We start from the raw sequence: 16017 nt of genomic DNA, 5'->3' as shown, positions 1-16017 counted from the left end.
ATTAACGCCTAGTTGAGTGAAAAAAATGTACTTCCGGGACACGTCAACCGAGTGTTTGCGCCTGCGCATTCAGCGGCGGAGAGGTCCTCTACTGTGGTGACTGGAAATATTTTCATACACCATGGAGACTTTATACAGTATACCTTTTGCTGTGCTTGAATGTCCAAACATAAAACTGAAGAAACCGTCATGGCTGCACATGCCGTCGGCCATGACTGTCTATGCGATCGTTATCGTGTCCTACTTTCTCATCACTGGAGGTAAATGGTCCTGCTAAGCTAACGTAAAAGCCTGAAGGCTAGCCAGATAATTCTGTGTTGCATTTGATGTTATCAGCGTAGTATTGAATGCTAATACTCAGTTATGCGCTTTGTTGCGTTGTTAGATTTGCGGGTTTTTGTTGCGCTTGTAAACCAGAATGTAATACATCACAAAACAATATAAGAGAATAGAGGCTAACAAACTAGCCTACCTTAAACTAACTGAATATCTGTAGTTTACTTTGTCTTTATCTTGCTGTAGTTGTTGTTGATCACTGATCTTATGATCATTATCACCTGTCTGTTTAGTCAGCGCTCTCACTGCTCAGACTTTACCTTAAACTTAATTAATTATGAATTAAACCCTTTTTTTTTCTCCATTCACTGCACAGGTATCATCTACGACGTCATTGTAGAGCCACCGAGTGTGGGTTCAATGACTGATGAGCATGGACACCAGAGACCGGTTGCCTTCTTGGCATACAGGTGCGTGTAAGATTTTTGGAATTAAAACACAATCTAAAGATTTGAAGCTGAATCCTAATGGTGTGTTTTCCAGAGTAAACGGGCAGTACATTATGGAAGGACTAGCATCCAGCTTCCTGTTCACAATGGGAGGCCTGGGCTTTATAATCCTGGACCGCTCCAATGCACCCAACATTCCCAAACTCAACCGCTTCCTGCTGCTTTTCATTGGATTTGTCAGCGTGCTCCTCAGCTTCTTCATGGCCCGAGTGTTCATGCGCATGAAGCTGCCGTAAGTCGAAGCTCGAATCTATCGAATCCAGATCCACGTGTCAAATACTTGTTATCCAGTCTGAGTTTACAAAGTCGACTAAAGGGGAGACTGAGTCGTTGATTGTACTTCTTTGTAGATGTTGTCAGAGTTTGTGCTAATTTGTCTTTTGTCTTTTCAGGGGATATCTCATGGGCTAAACTCGCAATAAGCCAATTCAAATGAAGAGGATATTAAATATGTGGAAAACTTACATGCAGTTCTGTTAAATTATGGATACAGCCAACCCTTCATCGACAACCATTAAGGACTGAAAGCACTGACCTTGCTCAAGAAATTAGACCAAACTACACTGACACACTGGTTTTGTAGCTTCCTTTCCCACTTTCTCTTAACCTCCTATGAAGCTGGTGGAGCAGAAGGTCTTTAGCAGCTTAAATTCAGCACTCTGCCACCTGAACTTGTCGTGCAGGCACAGCATCATTAATGATTTTGCCATGTTGATAAAGCCAACATGTTCTGTGGAGTAGGAGAAATGAATCTGGAGTAGGAAAAAGGGAGAGGAAGCTGCCAAACATTGATGGGACAAAATCACCGATTTCTAATTAGGACTTGCACTGTGTGAACCACTTACATGGGTGTCTGAGTGATATTTCAGATGTACGTTTTTGTATAGAAAACTTTGAACCTTGAAAGCCTTGAACCTCTCACAGTTGCATTTTTGTACAAGATAGTGAAATAAACTGTCCTTTTCACACCTTCTCATGGTTGTTATGTGCTGTTGAAGTAGGTTTATTAGGACAAGACATTGTTTAAAATCACTTTCATCCAGATTCTGAATTACTTTGATTTCTACTTAATGTAAATGATTAAATAGAAAGTTATTGCTCTGAATTTTTGAGAAGATTGTTAAACTCAAGTTTACATCAGCAGCCAAACAATGTGGCGTCTTTGCATATGCAGTGTTCAGGAGATATGACGCATTTCATTTTCCCTCCAGAAGATGGCATCACAGGATCATCAGGTAATGGTGTTTCCTGGACTTATATTTAGAAGGGACAAAGCATATTAATTAACACAAGTGCTTAAATTTGTCATATAAATCTTCCAGATTTAGCCATACATGCTCATTTTCATCTGCAGTCAATGGAGTAGGACAGAGGCAGTAACAAGGCAGTCATACAAGAAACATCTGAGCATTTGCACATTCATGTATTTTCATGTATTTATTTCACATGAATACAAATATTTTTCGTCTGGTTTGAAATTATGCCTTGAGTTTAAAATCCGATGTGCTGCACGGTTCTGCAGAGATATTTTTAGATATTTTGGTCCTGTACTGCAATGGTAATGAGGTTTCTCCAGGAGGAAGGAACAGGGTGATCATCCCTACTTGTAAATAATGATCATTCTGGTCTACAGCTGCCTCACACTGAGAAAACTAGGATGACGCTTTAGTCAAGATGACTTAAGCTACCAATAGCAGTGCTTTGCCTTAAAATATAAGTGACTATGGAGAGGAAAGTAGGCTTACCAACCATATTAAACTGTGGATCATTTTCCTTTTATTCACAAGCTGGTATATTAGATGGCACCTTTCTCCGTAATCCTCTCATCCTTGTCACATTATGGAAGAAGTCCTGAGACTTCAGACAAGTCCTGAGCCTGAGAGTAAATCTTTATTACCTTTTATGAACGACAACAAGTATTTTCCATCTTCACAGCAGTGAACTTTCTATACGAGAACTCTAAAGTAAACAACATTTACTTTCTGCTAATAAGGAAGATGAGAACATTGGTAAGTAATTGCAGACTTTTTTAACAGTGACATTGTTTGGTTGAGGCTCAGTAAAATAAAGATACTGTGCAGATGTAAACACAGTACATCAGCTTTTTTACTTTCATGTTTTCTGTGTCGATGAGTGAGGGCTGCTCACACACTGGCCTTTTTTATAGCAACCAAGTACTACATACAGTATTTTATTTAAAACAGTCCAGTTACTTCTCTGTAAAAACATGTAATGGCCTTTACAAGTAAGGCTGCATTTTTAATGCTAAAGGCACACAAAGACACTGATGCATATTTTCAGATCTACATGTTCAGATTGATTCATTCATGATTCCCTGATATCGTGAATAAGGCTCTTGTACCCTGCTAACTCACATAATTAAGTACATTTTTATGCAGCTAGCTAAAAAGATGCTACACATGCTATTACGCAAATATTTAAAAAAAATACCTGAGAAGACAATCTAATTGATATGCAGTATATTATTGGTATAAAAACATTTATCATGAAATTACGGCCCTTTAATTCTAGAGTTGTGCCACCTGTGTCGGTTCTTGTGTTTGTTCACAGGCTGCTTTATGTCCTGAGGCGTTTGCTTTGTTTGGTTTGTTGAGGAGACCCTTGACGGCTTCCTTTGCCGTGTAGCACGCCACTGTGCCCGTTTTCATCAGTCAGCAGCTTCAGATAAAAATTGTAAAGAAATAAAGTCAAAATGAAAACCGGTGACAGAAAAATCATGAACATTTTTATTTTAAAAAACATTTTTTGATAATCAGCAAATTCAGACTTACTTTCCTTTTATTGCTTTCATTTTCTGCAGTCAGTGTGTGGTTCAGCTTCAGGTCCAATGCTTCCTCCAGTTCTGAAAGCAAACATAATAAAGCACACTGTATGATTAAGAGTTTACTTGTCTGTTACTACACACTTTGACCCTTTCCAGTAGTACACAAGCCACAAAGACAATAAAAAAGGAAATACCTGTGAGAATAACATCAATTTTCTCCACGACCAGCTCAGCATCTTCTGTAGTGAAGCACATTGGGGGCTTAAACTTGAGCACGTTGCGATGAGGTCCGTCAGCACTGAGAAGAATGTGCTGTTCCTTTAGCCTGGGAGAAGATATCAACCTTTTAGCACTCTGTTGCTGTTGACTGCACATGTTCGCACTTAAAGCAGCAGAATAGAAATCAAGTGAAAACAAAAGTGAACTGTTCATTCATAAATCTTCTTAACCACTTCTCCAACTTAGGGTTGTTTGGAGGGGATCACCAGACAGACAGAGAACCACACACTCTCACTCTCATAGGCACACCTATTGCTAATCAGATTTGAACCCAGAACCTACAAGGCAGTATCGTCTTGATGCATTCTCAATCATCCAGGAAAGTAAATCTCCAAAAGTTGAATCTGTTCATCTGGACGTAGCGTTTTGTGGGAGAAACGTTTCGTCAAATTCTTATGTTTGTTTTTAAATGCTTTCACAATCTTGCCCCGCCTTACCTCTCTGAGCTTCTTCATCCCTACACACCCTGTTGGTCTCTTAGGTCAGCTGACCAGCTGCTCCTGGAAGTACTGAGATCTAGGACAGCGGTCCCCAACCTTTTTTGCGCCACGGACCGGTTTATGTCCGACAATATTTTCACGGACCGGCCTTTAAGGTGTCGCGGATAAATACAACAAAATAAAACCAGTACCAGTACCAAAAAAAAAGAATATTTACTCATAACGCACGGGAAAAGACCCAGGGAAACCAAGTTAACGATAAAAACAATTAAAAAAAAATAACAATAAAAACCCTGAAAACCATAAATTTCACACCAGTGCCTCAACTCTCAGTCTGGTACCAAACGAATCAGGGACCTGCACCGGTCCATGTCCCCAGGGTTGGGGACAGCTGATCTAGGAGGAAGATCAGAGGGGACAGGGCCTTTTCTATCGTGGCTCCTAAATTATGGAATAATTTGCCCTTGCACGTTCGACGGGCCCCTTCACTGTCCACTTTAAAAACACGACTTAAAACCCATTTTTATTCTTTTGCTTTTGGCTTCAGTAAAACTTAGTTTCTCTTGTAATTAAATTAGTTATTAACTAACTAATTAATTATTTTACTTTTTTTAAATTTGGCTTTTATTTATATCTTATTTTATTATTTAGTTCCAATGCACAGCACTTTGTGTCAGCTGTGGTTGTTTTAAAGTGCTTTATAAATAAAGATCATGATGATGATGATGAGTTTCCACATTTAAACTTACCTATATATGACTTCCTGTGCCTCTGCTGTGGCAGGAGTGATTTTCAGCCTGTCCCTGACGAGCTCCACACCTACAAAGAGACCACGACCCCTGCAGGACGTGACACCATCAGGGTTTGTAAGGTATTAATTTTGCATGTATTGTTTTTATTTCTAAATAATTTTCAGAGCAACACTGTTCTCAGTGGTAGAATTAAACAGGACACTGCAAATGCCTTTGTGCTTTGAAAAGTTTCCCTGTCAAGTCACTAGGTTGCACGTTTAGCCAGGATTTATAGGAACACAGCATAGAAACAGTGTGGTGTTAAAGACTGCTAAAGGATTAGTTCTAAAGTACGTGGACAGCTTATCTGCTGTTGCACTGTGTCACATGCTGTGTAAGCGCACCTGATATCTCCGATCAGCAGGTGCTTCTCTTTCTGCTTCTCCAGCAGACTGGTGAGGTATTGCCCCACACGCAGTGCGTTGCCCTGCAGATCCTCTTTCTCAATCACGTCTAGGACGGCCAGACCGATGGCACACGACACTGGATTACCACCAAACTGAGAGCACAGATAAGCAACACACAGAGGAAAGATGACACCAAGATCAAGTTCACATTTCCCATCAAACTGAAAATCTGCTACACCCTACTCTCCATAAAAGTTTCATACAGTATGTTAAACACATACCTGTCTAGATAGAACATCAGCAGTGATTTTTTTATGTATGTCTGGTAACAAAAGAGAAACTCAAAAGAGAAACTCAGCTACTGTATTTTCTGATGAAAATACATCCTTAGTAGGGGGGTTTTCATGGGAAATAATTACAAATCAAGACTCAATGACAAAAACAGGCTGGCTTGAATGCAGCATATTTCCACATCATGGGGAAAACAGATGTGTGGATGTGCTTGGAAGCTCTGGACAAAAACATGGAAGATGAGGACAGGTCAGCACCAATTCTGGTGAACTTGGGAGGGAAAGCAAATATCGTGTAATGCAATCTTTTTGCGCTTTTATGTTAAAACATGTATGCAACTTTTTAAATAGCTTTCATTTATTATCACTTGCACAGCTGTTCATGATCCTACATAAGGCTCTTACTGTATTGAAGTACTCCATCCCAGATGTCATGAAGGCCTCTGCCACCTCTTTGGTCGTGACCACACATGACATGGGGTGGCCGTTGCCAATGGGTTTTCCCATCGTGACAATGTCAGGTACAAAGTCCTCTCCCTGCAGCTGGAAGGCCCAGAAGTGGGAGCCTACTCTCCCAAAGCCCACTTGGACTTCATCTGCAATAAAAATGCCCCCCGCTTTACGGACGTGCCTGTTGAGGGGCAGAGTAATCAGCGGGGGCAGAGGTAGACTCGGGTTGTCAGGAGTGTGATTTCTTGGGTACATACTGTGCCACTTGCTGGAAGTAACCCACAGGGGGAATGACCTGCCCACCACAGCTCTGCAGTGACTCAGCTATAAAAGCAGCAATCTGCACAAGAGAACAAACATATCCAGATAAAGCCAGACGGATAAACAGAAAACAAGTGGAGGTATCCTGTCATCTTTGACCCTGAGCTCTTCCCTTTACAGTTGGCTGTTCAAAACAAGAGAGAGGAGGTAGTTACAGGAGGTCCATGTGGACAAAAATGAACAACTCTTAACAGTCTGCTGAGAATCGTTCTTAGTCATCTGCTGTGTCCTTGCTTAGTGTCATGGTCCTGTAATCACACTATAGCATTTGAATACTGGCTCTATAACAATGCACAGCTTCCATGCTTTTCCTGGGATTCCTAGCTTCTTCTCATTAACTGTACCTTGCCTCCTTTCTTGTGAGCTTTGCTTATTATATCTTTGACTTCATCTGCATACGCGGTGGCAGGATCAGGGTGGTCTGCTCTGTATTTCCCTCTGTACACATCTGGACTGGAAGCCTGCAGGAGACAAGAAATGGTTAAATATTACAAAGGTATTCACAAATCGAAATGGATTCTTAATGGGTTTTAAGTAAACCTAACATGTGGCTGAATTACGTATTATAATAAAAAAATGTTTAGATAAAAGTGGATTACTGCTAATTAACCAAAAGAGTGAACATTCACTGTTTGCTGTAACAGAAAGTTATGTAATAATTTTCCTAATAAAATAAAATAAATTATTCGAAAGTGCAACAATTTTGGTTAAGCAGCTCTTTATGTGAGTGAAGGAGTACTGTCTGTATCTATATATGAATGTATTTTATTTTTCTGTGTTGCATTTTGTACATTGTCCCTGTCAGCTGCACATGGAGAGCAGTGTTATTCAGATCGCTGGAGAACTCATTTGAATAAAACCTAGCACAAAGTCTGTTGTCTGCCTTAATAATGTGACTGGAAAGAGAAGTTGGTCTTCTAATAGCATTTCATATAGGTTAGATCAAATATGGGAATTTCTTTCCTACTAAACCAAGCGATTTGTTCCTTTCCTTTTTTTTTAATCTGAAGTTTTAGCTGAAATATGAGGGAAACCCCATCCTGCAATTCCCAGAATGCACCACAGCAGTACACAGTACAGCCCTTAAATTCATTGTGGTACTTTAGGTGTAATTTATCCCTAAAGGTCTCATTAAATGATGAAAAATACATAATTTTGTATTATTTATTATGTTTAATGTATTTATTTTTTAATCAAAAATCTTGAAACAAATTCTAGTTTCAGAAACTGTAAATTCTTCCACGATTTTAGGTCACAGTGCACTGGATGTCTTGTTGTAAAAGAAAAAAAACATTTTTGAGCTTTCATTTTCTAAACAGAAACTCCAACAGACCCTCAAAAAAGCAAAAGACCACAAAATAATCTAACAGTCTGGGGATAAAATTACCTCTTTGTGGGGGTTTTGGTCTTTCTCCTGCGTACCATTGTAGGATTTTTGGTTAATAATCTGCTTTTTTTGTTTGCCATTCTTCTCACTGTCTGTGTTCCTCAACGTATGCCTCTGACAGCACGCTGCTCTCTTTCAGAGCCACTTACATTAAACCCTGTTGAATCTGCAGCAAAAGACCCCTTTCATTCTATTTCTCTGTCTCATCCTGTGTCTCTTTTATCTACACATATGCACACACATGCATGGTGCACACTCAGTAGGCTGCCAAAGCCCAGCGGAGCAAGTTGAGTTATGGTGTTTTAATAGTGTGCACGCAGGCAGCCGGGGAGAGAAAAAACACTCACCACATGGACAAATTGATTCTGCTCAGCATCTGACAGCTGGTGGAACTTATATGGACTGATGTCAATGAGCGATGAGACGTGGCCATGGTACGCACTGCAAACAAAGAAAACTGTGGGCCAAAGCAGTAAATTCTATTAAAACACTGACACATGAAGACCCAGCTCCTTTCACCACACGGCGCTACAAACCACTAACTAGTAAGACTTTACCAGCTCATTATCACTGTTGTGCATTCGTCCAGCTAAGCGCCAGGTTTTTTTCTGTAGAATGACAGCACTTACTTTTCCAAAGTGATGATATCTGTGTGGCCTGTGTATTGTCGTGCTAGTCGGAGGGCCAGGTCGTTGGCTTCAGAGCTGAAGATCAAACAGGCAAGGGTTACTTTGAGTTACTCAGTCACCACAAAATACACAGGTGAAACCACTGATATCACTTGAACGTCAGAGGGAGTTTGCTGTTTCAGTTCCCAGCGTGAGGCCATGCAAGGCTAATTGTAAAAACTTAGTAGGGCTTCCTTACCTCTCTTTGAAATCACATGAAGACATTTTTACTAATTCAAGGGTCTTTGCCCCATTTGTCTGTTATTTTAAAGGCTTGGTGCCTCTGGTTTAAAGAGCTCTCCACTCTTAAACTAAGGAAGACAAACCATAAATTTAGAAATGTCTTCAGTGGACACAGGTGTACTTTTGTACTACTGCACACACCTTAATAATGCCTGTGCTATATCAGATTTATATCAGGTAAGCTTTCTCGAAGCATTTATATCCCCATCGTAGCGATAAATACTGTCTGAGGGTATATGGATTACTATCTACAATGTTATTGCCCCGGAGCAGATAATTCTTCTTCTGAACTGGGGCAAAGGGTATAAATAGGGCAACCGGAACCTTTTTATTTTCTCGACTTTCCATTAGCTGTTAAGCAGACTAACAATAGTCTCCTTAATGTGGCGTACACATCAGACCTGAAATCTAGACAAATAGCAGGTTATGAAACCATGCAATCTGATCCTCAGCATTTGGGATATTCCTCCACTCATACAGGCTTCTATATTCCTTGAATGCTGACAGGACTGTATGATTGCACTGCAGCCTTTTTTACAGAGTTTTGAGCTTCTCTGTAATTTAAGGACACAGCAAGACTTTTAAGGCTCATGTTCACACCAGGCATAATCATCAAAGTAAATTTAGGTCTCCCATCATCTGCCTCCTCTATCCTCCCCACAGTGATCCACACCCAAGTAAAAAACACACTTGGCTTATCTTCCATCATGCTGTCTTTTGTTGTTTAGTGAAAACATGTAAACGTACCCGGAGTTGACAAAGTAGCAAACACCCAGCTTGTCGGGCAGCGTGGCCTGCAGCCTCTGGGCATACAGGACAAGGTTGTCGTGTAGGAAGCGCGAGTTAGTGTTGAGTAGTTCCATCTGCTGAGCTCCTGCCTTCACCACATCAGGATGACAGTGGCCCACTGAGAAAAGGAAGAATGAATTAGAGTTCCTGTATATAGGTCTATATTACAAAGTCTCCATATGTAATAATAAACTTCTTGTTTTGCTGTTTTGGTGTGAAATCATCACAGGGATAAAAAGTGGTACTTCAGCAATGGCTGCTTTCTTTCAGTGTACTTTGTGTATATATACCAGTGCATGTGTGTTTACCATGAGCCACATTGTTGATGCAGTCCAGGTAGCGCTGTCCTTTCTCATCATACATATACTGGCCTTTGGCTCGCACAATCTTGATTGGGTCATGGCTGAAGAAAATCTTACAAGATGGCCTGCAGCAGAGAAAAAAACAGAATAGAAAGCGTGTATAAAGCGTGCTGGATCAGCTGTGAGTTTTCATGTTGTATAGTTGTTATAAAAAGATTATGAGTCATGGATACAACAGTGAAATTCCCAAGAGACAACTGGGTCTTTAGCACACAAAGGAACTACTACTCATTCCAGTTATTGTATATTGTATTATATTAATGTATGTAATATACATATTAAAAGTCAAATAGTAGGATACATTTAAACACCCACAAACATATACAATAGCTAAAATGTCACAGATATTCTCGAAATTAAACTTTTATTTTTTCCAGTATCCTACACTTTTTGACGACTGTCACATTAATTTGGAAACCTGCTTTTGTAAAATGAGAGCAATTATCTCACCCAATATATCTCTTCCTCAGGTCTATCGTCTCCTTTTTCTCAAATCTCTCAGCGAACATCTTGATGTAGTCCAGCTGGACGAAGCTCGAAGAACATCTGCTCGAGCCGACAGAGCCCTTTATACACGCGCGCGCGCAAGTGCACTACAGTACCGCAGCTGGCGCGGCGCTCGCGCTGCAGAGCTGTATGGAAAGTGAAAGTGGTCAAAAATGCTCAAACTTCGCAAGCTAGTCTACACTTTCACGGGTAAAAGTTTCAAGCATTAAAAAACCCACAACCTGTAAACAACATACCGTTTCGAAAGCAGCGCTAAGCTCAAGCTTCTACGATTTCTGCAAAGCTCAGGGTGAAAACAACACACCTGTTGTTACTTCTTTCACATTGAGAAATAAAAAAATACATGAATAAAAAATACACATGGACAATTCAGTTTCAGTATGAGAATGAGTCAAAAGTTTAATTTATTTAAACAACTGAGTCACTGAATGAATCACTAGTTAAAAACATCTTGCGCATGTGTACCTGTATAAACATACTGAGGGAACCAAATGATAATGTTGTAAATTTGCACATGAACAATATAGCAGTCAGCACTGTTCAGCGTGTTCGTAACATATTCAGTAAATTATTTATTTGCTTGGAACAAGACTGCAAAATGACCACGCATGCAATGTTCATGTCCATCCACTTCAATTAAACTTTTATGGAGCTGCTCTATGTGGATCCATGGTTCATGTTGTTTACGCCAAATTCTGACCCCACTATCCAAATGTCATCAAAGAAATGAAGACTCATCTGACCAGGTGATGTTTTTCCAGTGTTCTGTTGTTCAATATTGGTGAGCTTGTATGAATTGTAGCGTCAGTTTCCTTTGTGTAGCTAAAAGGACTTACACAAGATGTGGTCTTCTGCTGCTGCGCCCCATCTGCTTCAAGATTTGACAGGTTGTGCATTCAGAGATGCTCTTCTCCATACATCTGTTGTAACCACTGATTATTTGAGTTACTGTTGCCTGTTGTTCTCCTCTGACGTCTGGCATCAACAAGTCATTTTCACCCACCATTGATTTTTAGACCATTCTCTGTAAACCATAGTGATGGTTGTGTGGGAAATCCCAGAAGATCAGCAGTCTCTCAAATACCTAGACAGCCTTTCTCGTACCAACAACCATGCCACTTAAAAAACACCTTTCTTCCCTTTTCATTTGAACCTTAGCAGGTCATCTTGACCATGCCTACTTAATATATCTTGTAGTTTGTCGTTGTTAGCGAAGGTAGAATAGCTACTGACATGCATGTTAGGTTAATAGGTGATTCTAAAGTGGCTGTGGATGTAAATTTGACTGTGAATGACTGCCACTGTATTAATAATGTGATAGACTGGCAACATGTCCGGGATCTACACCATGTCTTGTACTATATGACTATATACATAGTACAAGACATATGTGGATATATATGGGATAACCTCCAGCCCTCTGCAACCCTGAACTGGTCAAGCAGTAAAGAAAAAAAAGGATGAAAATGTTTAACAGGTAACTGAAAACAACAAATAAAGGGAAAGTCTGCCATTTGGTGTATTTGAAAGACTGTGTTTATTTGGCTCCAACAGTACAGTCATATGTAATGTCAACTTGAAATATAGCGAGTGAACACAAGGCTCTTCAAAGAAATGTCAACCATGTGGGCAAAAAACACAAGAAATACCAATGCAGAGCAGAAACTGAACATTTACCACAAACCCCCCCAAAAATTATAATCGTAACTCCAATAAGTCACAGAATTACGTTTTCTTAACATTTTTGCTACAGTTTGCATTTATGTGGCAACATAATTACTTCAGCTGCTGTGCATTGGAGCATCTCCACATCCTCATGAGAAACCTTTCACAACATCAAGGAGGTGGAGCACCGTGGCTGCTCCGCCATTCTCCTCCTCCTACTCACTCATGTTGTGATGACTGACATGAGGCATTTCTGCGACAACACAAGAATACAGATTCTTAAAACTTGATGCTGACTCATTAAGGAGCTTCTCGACAGGTCTGTGAACACCCATATGGGAATAAACTGTTTGGCACTTCTGCTGATAGCAGGAAAAAAACCTTTAACTTCAACAAATAAACACAAAACTCAAACAAAATCAATCAAATAAAAAAGTCTATTTAAAAAAATTAGCTGCACATGCTAAGAATACAGCACCTTGTGAGAACAAATACTGTAACAAAGGCTGGAAATCAAAACATAGAATAAAAACATAGTAAATACGACACAGTGGAAGTAACACTATAAAAATATAAGTGAAGGGGCAACTTTAAGCAAAAAATATGATCTAATTTGAGGGTCTGTGTTTACATAGGTTTCATTGTCTTTTGGTGAATAAAGGTTTTTTAAAAATTTTCCCCAGGTAGTGGTATAAAGGGTAGCATGACCGAACAAATGTAGCTACAGAAATCACTTTAATGCGATAATTCAGCTGCATTTGACGTTACACACATTAACTAAAGTATAAATTGCACTTTATGCCAAATGAGCACACACAGTACATTAATAATCCACTATACATATATCAAACTACATTCAATGCAAAGAGAAAGCGTGAGAGAGAAAAAAAGGCGGTCATGTTCAGCTGTGTACTGTTGCATTGGCAGTGCCCGTCAACATTCAGGCCTTCAGTACTTTGCCGGGATCGCTAGCTTTTTCTGACACACAAAATTAATAAAAGTGGATGTATGTCATGGTAAGGCCTATAAGTTGAAGTAAATGCACAGTGACTACACACTGATCTGTGACGCCCCACTACAGAGCTCCTTCGCAGCTTCGCGATGCCTTAGCGTGACCCGAAACTCTTCGTATGAACGGCGGAAACCCACGTCAGAACCGAAAGGAATGCTGTTCAGAACCAAAATGCCTTCATTTAAGAAATCATAGAAAAATAAATAATGTACCACTGAAAATACTGAGACAAAAATACACAAATATATGCACAAAAAAACCCCTTGAAATTGTTACATACATAAAACTCCAACGACAATAAAGAAACTGCTCGTGTAGTTCTCGCCACTGTTAGAGCGCATCAACTGCTGTTGACCTGCTTATCAGGTAGCACCGTAAGAACCTACACTGATGTGCATCCATTCTTTTAAAATGGTGAGATGAGCTGTACGTCACACAGAAACCACGTGGGTGGAAATCCTTTCGGATCCACTGGTGGCTGCTGCTACATCGCAACAGGTTTGTTTGACTTTGTTTCACATCGACTCTTACAGCAAACGATTCTAATGTTGAAGAAAACCCTACACAGAACCTACTATGTCAAAAGGCAAGATAAAGATAGGGAACGTGAAAGGATGTATAACCCATGGTGAAAAATAAACCTACTGCTCCATTCACTCTTTTTGATTTGCTCCATCTGATGAGGAATGTGATGTTAACTGGCCACCAGTTAGACCGCGGTGAACTAATGGAAGGAGACCAGTTTGCGGTAAATGCCAAATTTAGCTTTTCTTGCACTGTAATACTTTTTCTACCTATTTAAGACAATGTGAGGTGGAGGAGAGCAGTGTGGCAGGCTAGATTCAACACAATCTGCCTTCATCTGAAATACCAGGGACTGTGTGTGTTCGGCTAAATCTCACTGATGCCTTGTTGGAAAAACAGACCTCCAAACAAAGCTTTGCACTTTCTCAAACTGATGCCTGTTTTTACTGTTTAAGAAATCCATATGTAATAAACTGTGAACATGCAGCAAACTGACAACACTGTACAAATAATATCCCGTTCAAGTCCAGAATGAGAAAGTAGCATATCTGCAGACGATGCTCGGATGTGCTTTGTACAAATATTGAGCTTCTTTAAAACCGTGAGTCCGATCAGTGGCTGTACAACTAAGATGAATGCAATCTCAATGTATGCTCAGGTGAAGCTCGAAGCTACATGCGGTTTCAACATCCTGTAAAAACATATACATGAAAAACAGTGCGGCTTTTCAATCCTCCCACAGCTTACAACGCTTTCCCTTCTGGAAAACAAAAAACAAAAGAAAATAGAAAACAAACTTCATCGTAATTATTCAAAATGTGATACAAAGTTGTACATTTCTGATAAAGGAATGAATAAAAGCTTGAGGCACCAAAGGCTGTTATACACAAAATACAAACAATGTGTAAAAATGAGAGAGGGGGAGTGAAAAACCAAGAAACAAAAGAGATAAAAATACTAAAGAAACAAACGTGATCGCGTTCTGTCAACGCTCTCGGTAAACCGCGCGTTTGCCCGCCAGGAGAGGGAGACGCTCCTGCTGATCTCGACGTAAGATCCGCGAGACTCCTGGAGGCTCTCCTGCAGAGTCCGTTCCCGCGCTGGGAGACGGTTCCCGAGCACGCCCGTCCAAACTCAAATCTGTGTGAGGCTGATTCATTTCCCTGTCAGTGCAGCGAGCTTGCCAAGTTTACCTCCCCCAATACCCAACCCTTCCCTCCCCTACCCTCCCCTCTTGTCCGGACACCTGTTTGGAGGCACCGCGCTGACGATGAGTGAGCCTCATGAGTGCAACAGTGATAAACCTGCTGATACGGTACCCTCTGCAGGCATCACCACAATAAAGCAACAATAACCAACAGCTTTACTTTCTGGGGGGACATTCAGGCTACCAGCCATGGCGTGACTCCCTTGGGAAGATTAAAGGAAAGCAAAAAAAATAAAAAATTACTCATTCAGAACTCTAGAGGTTTTTCTTTTTTTGTTAGTGTTGTTTTTTCTGCAGAAGCCATGACGCAACCACAAAACAGTGACATGTATGTACAATACATATAAATATAGTTTCAGTACACTACTCATGCTTTTTCAGGAGTGGGGAGGGCAGGGGTGCAATGTTCTGCTTGGCACAGTCCTTTTTTTTTCTTTTAGTCTTTGAGTGAATGGTGCTGCGTGAAAGTGTGGTGAGGTTGTCGAGACAAAGCAACACAGAAACACCTAGCGTTTTGGTGTTAGGGAGCCAGTCCAGATCCCACCTCATCCACTTCCTCCTCCTCCCACGCCTCCTTTCACCACCCCCCGTGAATCTGGCCGGGCTGCGACGCTCCAGTCTGAGCCATGCAAAGACTAAAGAGACAAGTTCTGCCACCAGCCGAGGATCTGAGCTCCACCACGGCGTGGATGTGAGAGAGCGGACACACGTGGTTTTTTGGGTTTTTTTTCCCACACGGCGATGTGAGTAGAAGCAGCCAAGAGCATGAAACTTGCAGCGGGGTCGGACAGTGGGGTGGGGGGGAGGACAGTTATCTCTTTTTGTAGCATTGTACACACAGACGTCTTTTCTTTTAGACTTGTTTTCCCATTAAAAAACTATAAATACCGTAAAAGAAGCATTATTTACAAACTCCATGCGTTTCAGGTTAGAGTGATCACTGCAAGGAAAGCACAACAACAGAGAGAGCGACGTGAGGATGGGTTGTTTTCACATCGGTTCATGAGTTGTACGCTGTGGTTTTCACACAGAAGCAATACACTGCTACGACTAACAAGTCAAAATAAATGAAACATAAAACAACATGCAAACACAGAAGCTGAAACCCACATGAAATAAATACAAACTAACACTGGGTGAGCAAAATATTAGTATCATACTGGG

The 16017-nt window shown here is 40.6% G+C and overlaps 3 protein-coding genes across 12 annotated transcripts in view; 1 reads left to right on the top strand and 2 right to left on the bottom strand.

Annotated features, from left to right (window-relative positions):
* The first annotated feature begins 42 nt into the window (after positions 1-42).
* Positions 43-1562, top strand: ostc (oligosaccharyltransferase complex subunit). Its single transcript, XM_003459060.5, has 4 exons — positions 43-260; positions 653-746; positions 820-1017; positions 1178-1562. Exons 1-4 carry the CDS (start codon positions 122-124, stop codon positions 1194-1196), a joined length of 450 nt encoding a protein of 149 aa, XP_003459108.1. The 5' UTR covers positions 43-121; the 3' UTR covers positions 1197-1562.
* etnppl (ethanolamine-phosphate phospho-lyase) lies at positions 1382-10538 on the bottom strand. Its single transcript, XM_003459063.5, has 13 exons — positions 10388-10538; positions 9884-10002; positions 9534-9693; positions 8505-8579; positions 8223-8316; positions 6833-6949; positions 6425-6507; positions 6123-6348; positions 5425-5579; positions 5039-5128; positions 3765-3895; positions 3578-3648; positions 1382-3464 (listed from the first exon to the last, which is right to left on the bottom strand). The coding sequence occupies exons 1-13, from the start codon at positions 10444-10446 to the stop codon at positions 3363-3365; spliced, it is 1482 nt and encodes a 493-aa protein (XP_003459111.1). The 5' UTR covers positions 10447-10538; the 3' UTR covers positions 1382-3362.
* A 1424-nt stretch (positions 10539-11962) lies between these two features.
* col25a1 (collagen type XXV alpha 1 chain) overlaps positions 11963-16017 on the bottom strand; it is a 153568-nt gene continuing 149513 nt past the window's right edge. For all 10 annotated transcript variants that reach the window (XM_025905482.1, XM_025905483.1, XM_025905481.1 and 7 more), the window contains one exon: positions 11963-15793. In XM_025905482.1, the coding sequence (XP_025761267.1) occupies positions 15791-15793 (3 nt within the window). In that variant the 3' untranslated portion in view covers positions 11963-15790. The remainder of the gene's footprint in view (positions 15794-16017) is intronic.

The sequence above is a fragment of the Oreochromis niloticus genome, linkage group LG3 (genome assembly GCF_001858045.2).
Source record: "Oreochromis niloticus isolate F11D_XX linkage group LG3, O_niloticus_UMD_NMBU, whole genome shotgun sequence".
Classification (NCBI taxonomy): domain Eukaryota; kingdom Metazoa; phylum Chordata; class Actinopteri; order Cichliformes; family Cichlidae; genus Oreochromis; species Oreochromis niloticus.
This window is presented reverse-complemented; position numbering and strand designations above follow the sequence as displayed.